We start from the raw sequence: 17,338 nt of genomic DNA, 5'->3' as shown, positions 1-17,338 counted from the left end.
AGGCTTCTCTTTTTTCTTTATCCTAGTACTGGGGAACTTAAAGGGGAATGTAATTTCAGAACTGAAAGTGCCAGAAACACCTTCAAGGATAGAATGGGCTCAAGTTAAAATTAGCAGCTCTTTAAAATGCGTAACGGTTTGATTCCACCATTGATCTTTTTATTTGTATACACAACTGAGATGGGAAGAGAATGGAAAAAATATCATTTTTTTACAAGAAAGCTACAGGAAATTTAATTCTATTTAATTCAGACATTACTTCTAGAGGATTTCTAGAATTTATGAAAAGTTGATGTATACGAGAAAGTATATTATAGCTGTCAAGGAAGGATGAATAACATAAGTAAATGTTACATGCCTAGCACAGTACATGGGATACAGTAGATACTTAATAAATCATTGTTGTTATTGTTGTTGCAACAGGCACCCTTACATTGATGAGGGTATAGGCCTTGATTAAAAGATTATGGCAAAACAAATAATGCAAGCCATCCATGCTCTGCATGGCGCTCTGTTAGCTGAAACTTGTGCATGCCTGAATCAATTCCTCATTTGCACGATCCTATGTAACATGTTAAAAATCCATTATCAAAAAACTGTGCAAAGCATAGACTGTCTATACTTTCAATACCATGGGAGTTTATTTTTAAAGAAACTCTGTGATGAATTTTCCTATGAATTAGGTTTGTCCTCTGTAGATATCATACCAAAGAATGTTGTGGGTTAAATTCCTTCAAATTCCTCTCAAATCATTTGCAATTTGTAATGAATGCCAAGAAAGGTAATTTGGATGTCACTGAAAGCTCTTTTTTCCATGACATCTTTTTCCTTCTCTCCCTCTCTTTGTATTGCAATATGGCTTTTCTTGAGTGTCTCATTTTTTTCAGTACTGCCTGACTCAGCCACACCATCACGCTGATAAGTGGCATAGAGCAGAGGGGTCATCTGGTCATCTCTTTCTGTTGCCCTTCCATCTATCCTCCATTCAAATCAGCCACTGCATGTGTTTGAGAGAGAGTAGTAATAAGCTCATTTGCAGCCCCACACCCTGAGTGAGAGGCTACAGCGCAGATCTGTGTAACAGAGTGGATTACCATGAATGGTGAACCTCCACTGCAGACTTTAAAAGGTCTTGCCATATGCAGTTCACTGTGGTAAAATTTTGTTTCAGAGGGATGACATGAAAAGCTAACAGGCAGTTTAGCATCTACTCTCTATTTTATTCAGGGAATTGCATACAATGAAAACATTGGTGGGAAATTATTATTGGTTCACTGCAATTTTCAGTTAGGTTTAACATTAGGAGAGGCACCAATCTCTCTTGTGTCAAAGAGGGTCCACATGGAAGGAACTAGTGAATAGTTTGGTGGGCTTCAGTTCTCTCCAATTTCTTCTGAGTTTTCAAATCTTTCATTCATACTGGTATTAATTTCTAAACTATTTTTTCTATAGTTACTGTGATAAATTATCCCTAACTGAGTGTCTTAAAACAACACAAACTTATTATTTTACAGTTCTGGAGGTCAGAAGTCCAGAATTTGGTCTCAGCGAGCTAAAATCCAGGGTGTTGGCAGGGCTGCATTCCTTCTGGACCCTCTAGAGGAAAAGCTGTCTTCTAGATTGTTCTAGTTAGAAGTTCTAGAGGCTCCCCATATTCCTTGACTTGCAGCTTTTTCCGCCATCTTTAAGGTCAACAGTATAGCATTCTCCAATCTCTCTTTTTCCCTCTTTGCTTTTCTTCTGGCAGGCTTTCATATTTTCCCTTCTTTATTTTTTTTCCCTCAGCTCTTTCTTTATACAGACCTATATTTAAGTTACTGGAATCAAATAGCTATTTATTCTTTCTACTGGTAGATTAATGCACCGCCATGTTGCTCTTACCATTCTGTCTTTCTCTCTCTCTCTTTTTTACTTTTCTCCTTTCTCTTTAAAATGAAAACAGACCTGTACTGACACTGTTTTTTTTTTAACGCATTCATGAGGAGATTAAAGTTTTGCTTTTTAGCCTTAATTTTCCTAAACTTGCCTTTTTTGAAAGTTCATTGTCTGCATATTCCCCCAAAGGAAGTAATCTAGTGTTTTCATAGCACATCTAATTGTGAAAAGATGTGTATTTCCCAGCTTGCCTATTGTCGTGACTCATGTGTATGCCATCATCGTATTTTATAAAGGAAATGTTAAAGTTTACAAAACCCCTTACTATTAAAATTACTGTTTTGTATGACTTTAATTTTGGAGAAAATTTGCATTTTCATTCATACCATTCACTATTGGTTTTTAAATGGGAAAAAGAAGTTGTGTATATAGGATAATTAAAATGTTAAATTTTAAAGAGACCAAAAATAGCTCCTGGTTTTTGGAAGAATGGCTGTATTTATACCTACTTTGATTACAAAAGAAGACATGTAAATTGTGATAAAACACAGTTAATATACAGTCAAAAGGAAGAAAATAAAATGAAATATACTACTCAAGAAAAAAGCCATCAATCAAATTTTGGTGATACAATCTTTTGGATTTTTTAGTACACGTGTGTGTGTATGTGTGTGTGTATTTTAAAAGATTAGGACTCTTCTGTTTATACTGTTTCCTGATCTGTTCTTTTAAACTAACAATGTGTTATAAACACTTTTTGTATTAATTGACAACATTTGTATTGGCTGCTTTGTGTTTTATCATGTGGATACACTGTGATTTATTTTTAAAACATTCTGGCGAACATTCTTGCAACTACCTGTAAGTATTTCCGTAGAATAAACCCCAGGAAGGGAATTCATGGGGTAACCAGGCATTTTTAAGTGTTTTTATACGTATTAGCAAATCCAGAAAAGGGAAGTTAAACATAACACCCTCCAAGACTGCTCCTACTCAGTGGTGAGTGTTAGTTGCAGAGTTGGGGCTCAGTTGCGGGACCCGGACAGTGGTAATCCAGGAGGTAACTTCACAAAGCGGAGTTACTGCATTTATGTTCTTTCCCAGGAAAACGTGCCATAGTGATGTAATGACTGTTTTTTTAATTTTAGGTTACCTCGCACCTCGAAACCTTCCTAGTACCGGATTCTTCCCATTCCTGCAGACCCTACTCTGTGACACAGACTCTAAATGCAAAGACACACCCTATGGCCCACAAGATCTGCTTCGTAGGAAAGGAATTGATGATGCACTATTTAAAGACAGGTGGGGGCACTTCTCAAGTGTGTTCAATTGTTCTGAGAGATCAAATCTTGTTTCCTTCTGAGATAGCCAGGAAGCCATGCAAGCTTAGATACACAATTTTGTTTTCTATGTCTATAAATGTGATGATCTAAATATGAAATAATAAAGTAGGTACAAACTGGAATAACTGCGTTTATGTGAGACTGAGTACAATCTACTTTGGGTGAATGTCTCAAATTTGCTTTGTAAGATGGGTGACTAAGGTATTCCTCCTTTACATCCCTCAAAGATTCTCTATCCAACCTTAAATTATCAGTGACACATTGCCTGAGACTCATCACAAGCATGAGATGTCATAAGTGTAAGATAAGTGTCAGGGCCATCATCCTGGAAGAATCACATACTGGTACTACCATGTGTGATACTTTCAGATACAATAAAAACCAGGAAGTGCAAAAAAGGAAATTAAGGGTCCTGAAATTCAAAGTAACAAAAGTATATATAATTGAATGACAATCTTTAAATGAGGTTAATGCATGTTCTACTTTATGGTGTTAAGGAGCAGTTGAAGAATGAATAGGGAATCTAAGCCATTAACAACCTGACCATTTACAACTTCAATTTTCCTTCCTGGGATTCTAAACCTAAAAAGACTCCCAGAAGCCTATCTGTCTTCAGAACTGAAAACAATATTGTAATCTTGAATCAACCATGTGCTAATTCTGTTAGAGATTTTTTTTAGTATCTCTCAAGAAAATATTATATTTACCTATAATCGTAGATATTTGGTTGCCAAACTTTAATACTAAATTCCTTAGCACGTAGCACAATTTCTCCTTTAATACCATTCTCATTATTTTGGTCGTCAAATAATATAGGTGGTACTTTAAGAATGCAACTGCAACCTGTTTATCAAAAAATATAAACATGTTAAGAATGGTCATGAGACACAACTTGGGACCCCTAATTGTTGGGTTGCTGATTCACACTGATTTTGTTGTTTCAGTAATTAGGCTTGATGCGTAAAACAATCTGATGTTCATTCATTCATTTATTAATCTATTTAAAAAATAGATTAATAGACTGAGAGGCTTCTATGTGCCAGGCACCATTCTAGGCACTGGGATACAGAGGTGAATAAAACAATTTCTCTATCCTTTTGTTACTTGCATTCTAAAGGAAGGGAAAGCAACAGCATGATCAAATAAATAAATAGCATAATTAAATAATAATGAGTGTGCTAGTGAGAAAATAAAGCAGATTAACAGGTAGAAAATATAAAGTAGGGATTTAATAGAGTGTCAAAAGAAGGCCTCTGCTAGAAGTGACATTTTGGTAGAAACCAACAAGGACAAGGAAAAATCAGCAGCAGCATATGAATATCTGGAAGAGAGTGTTGCATGCCGAGAAACAGCAAATGATCCTGAGGTGGGGACAAACCCAACCATTTAGAAGAGCAAAAAGTCAGCTAACATGGTTGCAACATGGCAAGGGATGAGGAAAGGGATTAGGATACGTAGAAAAGGAAACTCAGAGACCAGAGCATGCAGAATCGATCATGAAAGAAAAGGTAAGGGGATTCGCACTGTGTGTTTAGTATAAGGAGAAGCCATCTGAAAGTTTTGAGTGGGGAAATGACATGATACATTGTCTATGAGAACGGCACAGTTCTAGGCATATACAAGCATGACCTTAATAATAAGCACCAGTGTGTAATCAGTTCTGTAAGAACACCACTGCCAGGTGGAGTCTATTCCCTCTTATATAATCAGTGCAAAGGTGGGATGCAAAGAAGAATGGCATTCCTTCTTGTTCCAATGTTGATGGACTCTATGTTTGTCACTAAGTTAGTGATGAATTAGGAATAATGTATGCTGGTGTTCTAGCAGGGGAGGGAAAACATTAAATCAATAACAATAATAGGAGATAGTACAATGAAGAGTGCCAGAGGGAAGCTGAAGCAAGACACCCTCTATACTTAAAGCAGAAAGAGAGCTTTCAGCTGGGGTCATCAGGTAAATCTTCACAAAGAGGTTTACTTGAGACAGACATTTTGTGAACCAGGCATTAGACGAGCTGTGAGAAAAATTAATATCCATCATTTACAAATTGGATTACCATTTTACAAAGAACTATAAGGGACATAATTAACTATCTAAGAAGTAGATAACTATAGTTCCCTCTAAAGAAGTATTTGTCTATCTAATATTATAGACAACCAAATTCATGGGGTTGCATGAGATGAGACAATGAGTTGGTTTTGGAAGTAGGATTAAAGTCCAGGTGTATTTTTTCATCTATTGATTATTCTCTAGATGGCTGATCATGTCTGCTTTACTTAATTTTAGTTTATTCTCCAGGTAGTTTATCTAGCTCAAGTTGTATATTGCTGCATATTCACTATTTTCTCTAAACTACTAAGTAATGGGAGTTTAATTTATAAAATTATGTACATAATAAAGTTGCATTAATGATATTTCCCATCATGCTATTAACTTTTATGCTTTATATAGCTGTGCAATGAAACTGGCATATATTTTACTGGATAAACAATTCCACTAAAATTGCTTCCCTTTAGTGAAGGAAGATTCACCAGCATAGCCTCTTTAGGAAACAAAACAGTCTTCCTTTTCTGTTCTATAAGTGAGGGGAAAAAATGCCACCTTTGGTCTCACCAAAAGAGGCCTGCCATGTTTCTTTTAATAGAATCCTCTTCTGAAAGACATGATCACACTGCAGTCACTACTTGTTGGCCAGTCGCCAAGTGTTTTCATGTGATTTTGTGTCTGGCACCAGCCTTCTGTTATTAAATTCATATATCTCTAAGCATTAGCTTCAGGATGAGATGTTTAAAAAAAATCCAGCACTGTACTCAGCATCGACTCTAGCTAGCTGTCTGAAAAAAGAAACAATTACGTTTATGGTTTTCTTGCTCATTTGCACAACAGATGATCCAACATCACAGATCTTACCCTTTTCTTTCCTCCTTACACTGCCTCTCAGAATCTATCAGCACAGTGGGAGCCCCTGGCCGTGTGCCATTGCTCACACAGTTGGCGAATAGCAAAGATCATCCCCTAGAGCGCACAGGGTCATTATTTAGAGAAGGGATTCAGCTTTCCTGAGATCCTGTGGGCAGTTGCCTCTGTGGAGTTGCTCCCTATTTCTGTTGACACTCATTCATGACCTGCGGCTTCTAAATTCGTACCTCTGCTCCTATTATATGGCTCCTGCAGAACTTGAAAAAATATTTAATCAGAGTTTAGTCGGGTCAAATTTTAAAGTGCCAAGGCTTCGTTTAATATTGAAAAATATGGATGAGCTTAGAAACTGACCAAAAGATATTATTAGGAGTGTAAGATAACTGGAAGTAAAACAGGTGTTTGCCTTCATTTGGTTATATAGATGAGAAAGGATGTAGAGGTCTCTTCTTGTATTAATTTTAGATTAATTTATAACCATTTAGTAACCATTTTAGCTAAAATCAGCGTAAAAAGAAAGGGCAATAAGAATTTAAGAGTTTTAAAACTTTCCTCTAACTTGTGTTAGTATTACATTTTTGTTACTACATAGTTAAAATCACAAAGAGATACATGAATTAAAACATAATTACATGTAATTTAAACAGAAACATTGATCATTATGAAATAAAATTGATAAAAGTGAAAAAAGAATGGTTAAAATTTTATTTATCAAAAAACAAGGTAGAAGAATGTCTTCATTATTATGTAAGCCCAACCATTCATTCAATAAGAACATAATGAATTCGTACAGCATGCTGGAGACTATGCAAGTCACTATAGATACAGAAATGCATGAGGCATATGTCTTGCCCTGTATAAACTTACAGTTCAAGTGGGAAAGAGAGACGGAGAGACAAGATAACAGGTAAACTGCTATATAACATGGTAAATGTAATGAATGTCTGTTTAAGTCTCACTGTGCCCAGAATATTAGACAACAAATGGTGAATAGTTACACAGGTACCATAAGACATTGTTTCTGCCTGAGGAATATGGATCTCACTGGAGAGTGTATTAGTGAAGTGGAGATAGGTGTGGGTGGGCAGATGCCAGGAGAGTTCTTTCAGAGGCTTTTAAGAGTGTGGTCATTGAGAACAGACAGGGTGGTGGTTACCAGAATAGCGGAATGTATATTCAAGATAGGTCATGGAGAAAGAATGCCAGAATTCAGTGAAAGGGAAAAATAGAGGCACTTGCATAGTTGGCTTATAGGAATAGGCAGATAGCTTTGCTACCGACTGTGATGGAGAGATTACACGTTTCCTTGCAGTGTTGCCAAATTAATCTGCTTGTTTCATGGCTAGGTAGAACATAATCTGCACAGTGTCATCTGAGAGACACAGTGGTGTTATCTCCTCCTCCCCATATTCTATGTGTTCCTGACACATGTAGGATACCCCCTAATCTGCCCATAATAATAGCCCGACAAATTTTAGAAATGTATTAGTTAGCCTCTACTCACTATATGCTCTAACTAACTCCAAAGTCTTTCCTAAGAATATAAAAAACCCTAAGACATAGTAACATATTAAGTCATTTCTAAATCTTAATGTTTTAACTGATATGGATTGTTGGATTATAACTGGGCCACTTATAAGGGATATATGTTTTGAACGTGGACAGATATCCCTAGCTGGAGTATGGATGACCCTTAGGGAATGAGGGTCAGGATGAAATATGAACAATTAAAACAATTAAGATTTTCCCGTGGGTGACTTCTGTTTGGGATATCCAGGAAGGACAACTGCATCAAATCACTGAGGGGGCCTCAAGACCATTACAGTGTCCTCAGTCCTTATTTGCAGTTAAAAGTTAATGACAAATGTCATCTGGAAGTGGGATCAGAACTAGACTTACAGCAAATCTCGTATGTTTCCAGGTGCCACTACATACCCATGTAATTCTAATTCGGGGGAAATGAGAAAAAATACATATACCAATTTAACTAACCCTTAGAGACAAAAAATAATGTCAGAATTTTCTTTCCAGGATTTGCCATATGTCCCTCTCCTGATAGGATTTCCTCTTATAAATAGATTATGCCATGGCACACAGTACCACTTATACAGGTAGTGACGTTTCCTACTCATAGGAAAAAGACACCCAGTAGAAGTACATGCATTTTACCATTAAGACAATATATATAAATGTGACATTTCCTGAACGAGACTATTGGTAGACATGTCTGAGAACAAGTAAAATCTATTCAGTGTTTAGTTTTTTTTTTTCCTCAGAATGATGGAATTCTTAAATCTAAAATGTTTCCTGTATTGAATTCCACTCCAAAATAGAGCCCTATAAATGTCACTGAGGCAGAATCTACATCTTCACTATCTTAGAGGAGTGGCCCTTAGCCATGCCCATCATACCATGCGTGTGGCTGGGTCCAGTAAAAGTCAGCAAACTGTTGCCATTGGCCGCTTGGTGATTTGACTCAGGTTTTGTTGGTTCATCCAGAGGGTTGAATTTTCTGGAATCAGATGGGGCTATGTCCCGAATTCAGCGGACAGCTAAGTTTTGTGTAATACTTTCATATACTTCCCAGGGATATCCAGTATGAGATAGAGTCTCTGAGACTTCCTTGGAGCTATTTAGAGTTCCTGAATAGGATTTTTATCTCTCCTGATTTGATTTGGTCATGGGGACTGGAAATGGGGATGAGTTGAATAATTCCATTATCTGTCATTGTACAGGGTTTCTCAACCTTGATTCTCAACTACTGATAACTGGGACCACATAATTCTTTGTTGTGTTGTGCATTGTAGGATGTTCAGCAGCACCCCTGGCCTCTACTCACTAGATGCCAGTGACACTCCACGCACAGTTGTGACAACCAAATATGTCTCCAGACATTGCCAAATGTCCCCTGGGGTAGGGGAATTATCCACACTTGAAAACCACTGGGCTAATAGAAGGCTGAAGGAAAAATGTTTCTGGTTGCAAGAGGCTTGCATGAATGATGTGAGTAAGGATATTGCTCTATAAGAAATACAAATGGGACTAACTCAGATTTAGGGGCCCTGTCATGTGTTCCAGTCCTCCTTCGCACATGTCCTTACTTAGCTATTCTCATTAATGTACCATAATCCCTGGTTTTCTTATTTTACTTGCCCATTATTTTACATATAATAAGAATGTAATCAATGTTGGTGAGTTAATGAATGAATATGGTAGGTACGATATAAGATGATAACTTTGGGGCTGTGGCTGCGTGTTTCCTTTTCTAAGGATCCTTGCAGGATCAGATATGCAACAATGGAGAGCAGGCCACAGCCATTTAAAAAAAGTTGCTTTAGCGGTGAGTTGTTCCAAGTAATGTTCTTCATTATCAAGTATCCAGTGCTTGTCATGTGCCAAACATCCTACTATCTGCCAACATAGTACACTGTAGGCTTTTCTTAAGAACCTTACACTCTAAAAAGGGGGAAATTGGTAAACACTACTGGTGGAATATTTATCTCATAAATAGATAAGTTACATAAACCCATAAAACGAGGAAGGGGTTACACGGCTCAGGATGAGGGCCTGTGCCTCATTCCATATCACTAGTCAATACTTGTAGGTTCCAGATCTATAAAATAATGGGGTACATCCATTTGGTATCCGGAGCTTTCGAAGTTTCTAGGATTCTAAAGGGATTACATCTAAAGTATGGGCCTCCAGCTCCATACTGATGGTGAAGGTTGCATCTTTGCAACATCTTCTTTTGTGGGTACTCTGAACAAGAGCTAATATTGATGAGTACCTATGATGACAGGGCCCAGAGAGACTCTTGGTAAACACACCTCATATCATACTCATAACAACCTTGCAAAGTAGGTGTTATTATTGCTAATTTGCTGGTGAGGGAGACGATGGCTGAGATCTTTTAGGAAGAGAGAGCTGAAATTCCAAAGATATCTTCTAACTCTATAAAGTACTTTCTGCCACACCCCAACAATATGGTCTCTTTTTATTTAATCAGCCATCAGATCTTATGGTCCTATACTATGCTAGATATTGGGAATATAAAGATAAATAAGACATGGCAGCTTTTCCTAAAGATGTCACAGCTGAAATAGAAAAAGTGGTGGGAATAGGTACAGATAGATATGAAATAAGTGTGCACTAAGTGCTTGTGTGAAATAACAGGAAGGGTGCTATTTCTCAACCACTGTTCTAAGAAGCATATAGTGCTTTGTCTATAAACATGATCCTGCTCATTAGAAACTTCAGGGAATGCCATTAACTCAGTAAGATCAGCTACTTTCTTGCCTTCTTTAAGTAATTTAATAGGGAGTTAATAGAATTAATTACCTTTGGGGGGAAAGTAAGCTGTGTTTCAATTTACAGCATTAATTCATCTTTCTATGCACATAACATGTTGTACATTTATTTTGTGGTTTCCATTTTAAGAGTTTAAAGAAAACAGTTTTGATGTGTGATGGGGGTAGACACATGCTGTCACACCACACCTTGTCAACGCAAAATGAAGCTGGAGAATATTTTCAGGAAGGGGAACAGCAAAGCACACATGATATCCAACTCTCGCTTCCAAAAATAAAGACACATTAAGGCTACATAAAAGGATGTGGGCAACCATGTCACACTGGGCACTTCCTGGTGAGACAGAGGTGCTGTTAGAGTGGGAACTGCTGGCGTCCTTGTCTAGGAGCAGTCATTTTACTGTTGAGCAAGCTCAGAGCTGCAGAGCCAGCTGCTTGCTGAGAAGGGAATGAGTTTGTCTTTCCATGGTGTTTAAATGCTATTTGTAGGAGTAATTTTAGGTTTCTTATCTGAATGTGGGAAGATGAGTAGAGTGTCCTCTGTGGAGCGGATGCAGCTTTTGCTTCTCCAAGAGCACACTTGCTTAGTTTCCTATTGCCTCTTCTTTTTTTTCCCCACTTCCTCACCACCATTCATTATTCAGTCTATTTTCTCTTGCTCTTTCATTGCTCATTTTGATCTTTGTCATCCTCCCTTTTGTTTTTGTTGCTGTCCCTAGTCCTTAAATTTTTATGAAGGCAGTTTTTGCTTTTGTTTTCAAAATGTGTTGATATGCAGTAGTCCTCATAGGATTTCAAGCCAAACTAAAAAAATGTCGAGAAAAAGAAAAGTAAACTCGAGTTTCTCAAACTTTCTAAAACTTCTTTTTGAGAAAAGGGAAAATGTTCAGGTCAGTTCTTATTTTTACCTGAACAATTTTCCCATCACATAGTCAGCATAAGGAATGTAAAAAGATTAGGGGCATACAGTCAGGATCATGAATAATTCAAATATATATTAAGAATGCAGAACTTTTGGAGCAAAAAGTACATTTTATGGAGAATATTGGAAAAATGCTAGGGAATGAAAACAAATATCACTTCTTTTTCTTTTTCCAATTATAAACACAAAGTACCCTGGAACTAGGATTCAGATCTTGTTTCTAAAACAGAAGTCAAATTGAACCACGGTAGTAAGCAGAATTTCTTGCTTTTCCATTATCTTTTTGTAGCCATTGTTACGTACCTTAAGGTTTTTATAAATAACTACATAAAATTCACCAACTTTTTGGAATTCTAAAAATTATTTGCATCCTGGCATTTAGACTGATTTTATTTTTGAAACATACATACTTATTTTAGGCACAAGCTTTTAGATACATCCAGTTTTCAAGAAAATGTGATCATCTCCATTTTAATAATAAACTAAACAAAAAGCGAATTTTTAGAAAAGAGGGGGTTACTAATTGTGGGAAGGCCCAGCAATGTTTTCTTCCAAAACCTAGTGTGATCAGGTTGTACAGGGATTCCTGGCACTATAATGTAATTATTACTGCCTTGACACATTCAATGCAATGGAAAATTTATTTTAATGTTATTCCTTTTATACTTGGTGCCATCTGTGATGACATCAACCATAATTCCTGGCACATACTGGGTATTCAATAAATGTTTGGCCTTTCTCTTCTTCCTTGAACCTGTGTTGAAAATCTTTAAAAGGCCATCTATAATTTAACATAGAAAACTTATTTTTCTTTTAATGTTGACAAATAAGCAGACCTTTGTTTCAGTCCCCAAAGCACTCTTGGATTCTCATTTATTTGGGACCTATCAAGTTTTTAAAAGAAAAATATATATCATACATATTTTAAGTATTTATCTCTAATGTCTTTTAAAATGTCCTTTCTGCAAGATTAAAGTAAAAATAACTATTTTAAACCTCATCTAGGCCATTTTCTCTGAATAAAAATATACTTTGTAGGAGACCTTTATATATTCATAGGTGTGTGGTTAGGTGAATTCTTCCATTAAAATCCTGGAAACTGTATTAAATATTTGAAAGTCCTCAGACAGCCCTGGAATCTGCCACATAATACATTGCTGTAACTAACTAAAATTCATGTGGGAGAAGTTACAGAGTTCTTGCTTTTTCTTCTCTAGTGAGATTCTGAGAAAGTCATCCAACCTGGATAAGGACAGCAATTTATCATTCCAGAGCACCCAAGTTCCAGAAAGAAGGCATGCATCACTAGGTAAGCTATTTTCTTCTGTAGAGTTTAGAACAAGCCTTATGGAACAGTAAAGGTCTAATCTTTGAAAGGTTTATACTTTAAACTTTTCAAACAAAGATGGAATGCTTAGAATAGCCCTGAGAGATCTAAATTTTCCTCATGGTTGCCTGAGTATGGCGGTGCAATTACGCAAAGGTGTCGAAAATAATTAGAAATTAGGTTCTTACTGAAATACTCTATAGGGGCAAAAGCCTACATGTTGAGAATTGCACCATTTCCCAGAACTGACTCTAGACTCTTTAGTTGTCTGCAGTTAGATGATGCTGGGATGGGTTAGAAAGCCCATTAATAAAAATTTTTGGAAAGAATCTCAGAGGTTTGTCCGGATTTTCCATTTTCAAGATGAGAAATATGAGGCTCAACAAAGTTAAGTGCTGTATCTACAGCCATACAGCAGAGCTGGCATTAGAAGGACTTCCAGGCCAGTACTCTTTCAGCTGTACACTTCTTCCTCACACTTAATGCTCAGTATCACAGTCTTCAGTGTGACCGTGGACTTGCTTCACATCTAGGCCAGTAGCTCTCAAATTTTCACATGCACAGATTCTTCCTGAGTTGCTCCCTCAAAACATGCGTTTCTGAGCCTTAGGCGCAAGTGATTCAATTGCAGGTGGACTTGAGAAACACTGATTAGAAGCCACATGTTAAAAAAAATAAACGCTTGAAACAGCACGACTGGCTAACATTCATTGACAAATATTTACTAAGTCTCTAATACCAAGCAGCCACTGTCTTAGGGGCTGGTGATATATTAGTGAACAAAACAAGATTCTTGTATGTTGAAATATGATTGGTGCTCTGGATAAAAAGGGAGTTTCTTTAAAAGGCCATGGGATATTTAAGACTTTATGATATTAAATAACATTCCAATGCAAGTTGATGGAGCAAGTAAAAAAAAAAAGTCCTGTATTAATGTAGTAAAAACATGGTGGTGAATGGTTTTGAGGAGTTAATGTTCTGTTATGAATGATCTGTGGGTGTTTGGCTGAGTAGGTTAAAACACCGTAGAAATAAGGTTATAATGTTATGGTCCAGTAAGCTTTGCTTTGCTTGGTAGCCACAGATTATGTTTCTCACTCTGGCCAGTTATCTCACAAATATATTGCCATAGTCTAAAGGAATCAGATGGCAAATTCTTCAGCCCTGTGGGCACGAAAATAAAGCCTAGGCCCTACTGATGATGAGTCACTGGTACCATTGAATATTAAGATTCTTTGCTCTGAGGATGACAAAAGACTTCTGTATTAAATTTATAAAAGTCAATATACTGGCTTAATGAACATCCACGTTATAGATATGAATGTAGTCTTCTAGCTAATGCTCCAAACCCAGAAAACTCTGCCACATCATAAATAAATAATACTAGGTGAAGATGCATTGGGAATTACTTAATTAGAGTACACTGTAGTCCAGGCTAATTGCTTTATCCCACTTATTTGATCTAAAATATCATTCAGAAACCACTTTGAGGAGAGAATTTATGATTCTAAGCAGATTTCAGTGTCCCAATTGGATAAGTAAAAGACCATTATCACCAGATGTGCGTTGGCAGATCCTTTGAACAGATGTTGGATATGATGGATCTGTGGAGCTAGTGTAGGCACCTCAAATCCTCCAGGCCTGCACAGAAATGATTTGGTTTATTGGGCAATAATATTGGTGATGAAGTTTAATGTCACAGACTGGAATGAAAGCAAATGACATCTAAATGATTGGATAAAAAACAAGAACAGACCAAAGTCATCACAATTTTATATGAAAAGAAAAACTCATGGAATTTGCCACTTTTCCAGTATAAAACTTTCATGGAAGAGGCATGTTTGAGCACATCCTTGCTGTAGGGTATATGAGGTCACAAGTGATGTTTATGGATGCTCATGTGGTCCTGTGCATTTGTGTGTGTGTGTGTGTGTGTGTGTGTGGAATGCTAATCTGTTCCTTCTTGGATTACAGCCATGGTATTTCCCAGTCCAAGTTCTGATTTGGAAAGCCCCGGAACGTATACTTTCAATGGCAGTCAAGTGCTCGCACGAATTCTTGGCTTGGAAAAGGTAACTTGATTCAGTTTTGTAATGGGTAGAGTGATTCAACATAGGCCTTTTAGGTTAATAGAAGGATCTCTCAAATAGGAAGATGTTTGGAGCACCTTTCCTATTTAGGGTAATATCTCAGGCAACTTCTTTTCTTAGGAACCCTTCAATAAACAGCTTAATTTTAAGACATTCTGAATTCCTTAAGATCTTGAGTATTTATTTACTTCCCTGTTAAGTCCCTTAATTGAAGTTAAAGTTTTCACTTAGTAAGAAATTAGGGTGGCATTATATGTGATGTTTTAATTTTCTGAAGCACGATAGAGAAAAAGACCAAATGAAGTTATAATGCTCTTCGAATTTGCTGCCTCATCCATACTAATCAAGTCTTGGGAAAAATTAGAGCTAAGGAAAATATTGCCCCAAAGTAGGAAAATCCTTTTTCTTAGAGTATTTTAGAGAGCTTACCTATGGATTTCTCCATTTCCTAGAGATCATCTACTTTAAGATTTCCCAGATTGCAAGATAATGAACATAATTTCTATCAGAGGTGTGAACTGGCAGCCCATGAGCTAAATGTGTGTGTGAGTGTGTGTATGGAGATTTTTAGAAATTGAATGTGAATGCCTTTAAGCAGAACACGTGCTCTTTGTAACTACAGTCTCTACTTCCCCTTATTGTCTTTCTTCTGGCCAGATTAATATATTTAAGTTATTTGGCTGGTCCCATAGGTATTTAAGTCCTGTTTTATGTGCTCTTTAGAAATGAAAAGACATCATTTTCAACATTTGGCATTAGAGATACTATTCTCTCTCTCTCTCTCCCACTCACCTTTCTTCTCTCCTTCCCCCATCACCTTCACACACACACACACACACACACACACACACTAGCATTTTTAATAATATATCTATGTCTTATATAGCAACCATTTCTTTTATCTGATCATGAGACATGTCTTTAACATTTGTTAACATTCCAGTAACCATAACCACTGCTACTTAATATGACTTTGTTAGTTATACTTAAATTAATACTCTGTTTAACTGAGGCATTTCAATAAACTGAGTTATATAAATGAGCCAAAGGCCAGCACAAAAGTGGACTCCACGAAATGGCATCACACTCATCAACTCTGCCCATGCTGGCCAAAATAGAGGGCCTTTCAGTCTGTCCAATCTAGACATTGAAAGTCTAGTTTACGTAATATTTGAGGTTTCTAATGTTTTTTGTCTGGCATAGAAGTCTCTCAATATGCCCAGTTAATTCCAGTCTAAAGCTTCCCCCAATCAAGCACAGTGTATAAATTAGAGAACATTATTATATTCCATTCCAATTCTTACATATTGGTTCCTAGAAGTAGACAGTCTTGCATTGGATCAGATAAATTCTTTAATGTCTAGAAGAGCAATGCTATTCTCCAAAATGCTACTTTGTCATATTGAAACTCCCAAGTTATCTTTCTCATGGAATAGAATTTCAGAATTTTGTGAGGCAGCACAGAGCTGCATATCCAGGGGAGATAAGCCAAAAATGAAATTTCTATGTATGGATACATATTTTTAGAGTAGTTGGAGAAGGGAAGGGATGTAAAAATTAGGATGATATATTGATGCCTATGTCAGCAATCTCTCTGATTCCTCTTTCTTTCCCTTTACTGCTTTCTGCAACACTTGCAAGAATGAGTAGAGAAATCATTTTTGGGTGAGTTTATGTGGAATGTTAGAAGAGAGATATGGATGAATGACTAGAAGGCCTAACACTTATAGTACATCCTAGATAAGTGGATTCTGTCTTGTTCCATTACTTTTAGAATTTGAGTCACTAGAAGGTAGCATGTAGGTTTTGTAATATACACTTAAGGGGAGGATGAAATTGACCTCACCTCATGGAGTAATAAGAATTAATTATTAAGATGGACCCCTTAAGTCTGACAACTAACTATCATCAGCTCTGTAAATATCTAAACAACTTAATAATGGTAAATATGATCGATATTATAGGTAAAATACTACTATATCTGTGACTGGCCTGAATTATGAAATATATAGGGAGATTATGATGATTCCATTATGAAAATGATTTCCAATGACTACTTTTAGTAGTTATGCCTGCTATTATATATTTTCACATACGTTTTCCTTTTTCGTTCTATATATAAGACTTAGATGGAAGAATTGCTTTGCAAATGAAGCAATCTGTATTTGTACACTTCTGTAAATAAACACTGTTCATCCTAGGAATAGACCTCGAAGCTCCTGTTGAAAGTCTTCCAAAGATCACAACCAGTTTCCTATGAGTGCCATGAAGAGTTAGGACACCTGAGTTTCTGCTGCTCAATGTCCAGAAAAAGTGAATAAGATTTTTATGCATGAAGATTTTTGTAAGCAAAGACTCTGTGCATTGAGGTTTTCTGGTCAGAGACAAGAAATGAGTTCAGTCAAATAATTCATATATAAATCATTTAAATAATAACAATGACAAGAATTTACCACATTCATGCATTCACTCTACAAGTTTCATGAGTAAACTCTATGTACTTTATTGTTATTTTAATAGCTGCTATAATGGAGGACCTCAAAATGGCTATTCTG

The 17,338-nt window shown here is 36.6% G+C and overlaps 1 protein-coding gene across 1 annotated transcript in view; it reads left to right on the top strand.

Moving 5' to 3' along the window:
• ABCA12 (ATP binding cassette subfamily A member 12) overlaps positions 1-17,338 on the top strand; it is a 204,750-nt gene that overhangs the window by 71,816 nt on the left and 115,596 nt on the right. The window contains exons 3-5 of the mRNA XM_024243578.2: positions 3,024-3,177; positions 12,584-12,675; positions 14,668-14,765. Of these exons, the coding sequence (XP_024099346.2) occupies positions 3,024-3,177; positions 12,584-12,675; positions 14,668-14,765 (344 nt within the window). The remainder of the gene's footprint in view (positions 1-3,023; positions 3,178-12,583; positions 12,676-14,667; positions 14,766-17,338) is intronic.

Source organism: Pongo abelii, chromosome 11 (assembly GCF_028885655.2).
Source record: "Pongo abelii isolate AG06213 chromosome 11, NHGRI_mPonAbe1-v2.0_pri, whole genome shotgun sequence".
Taxonomy (NCBI): domain Eukaryota; kingdom Metazoa; phylum Chordata; class Mammalia; order Primates; family Hominidae; genus Pongo; species Pongo abelii.
Note: the sequence above shows the minus strand (reverse complement) of the source record. Positions and strands in the feature narration are given on the sequence as shown.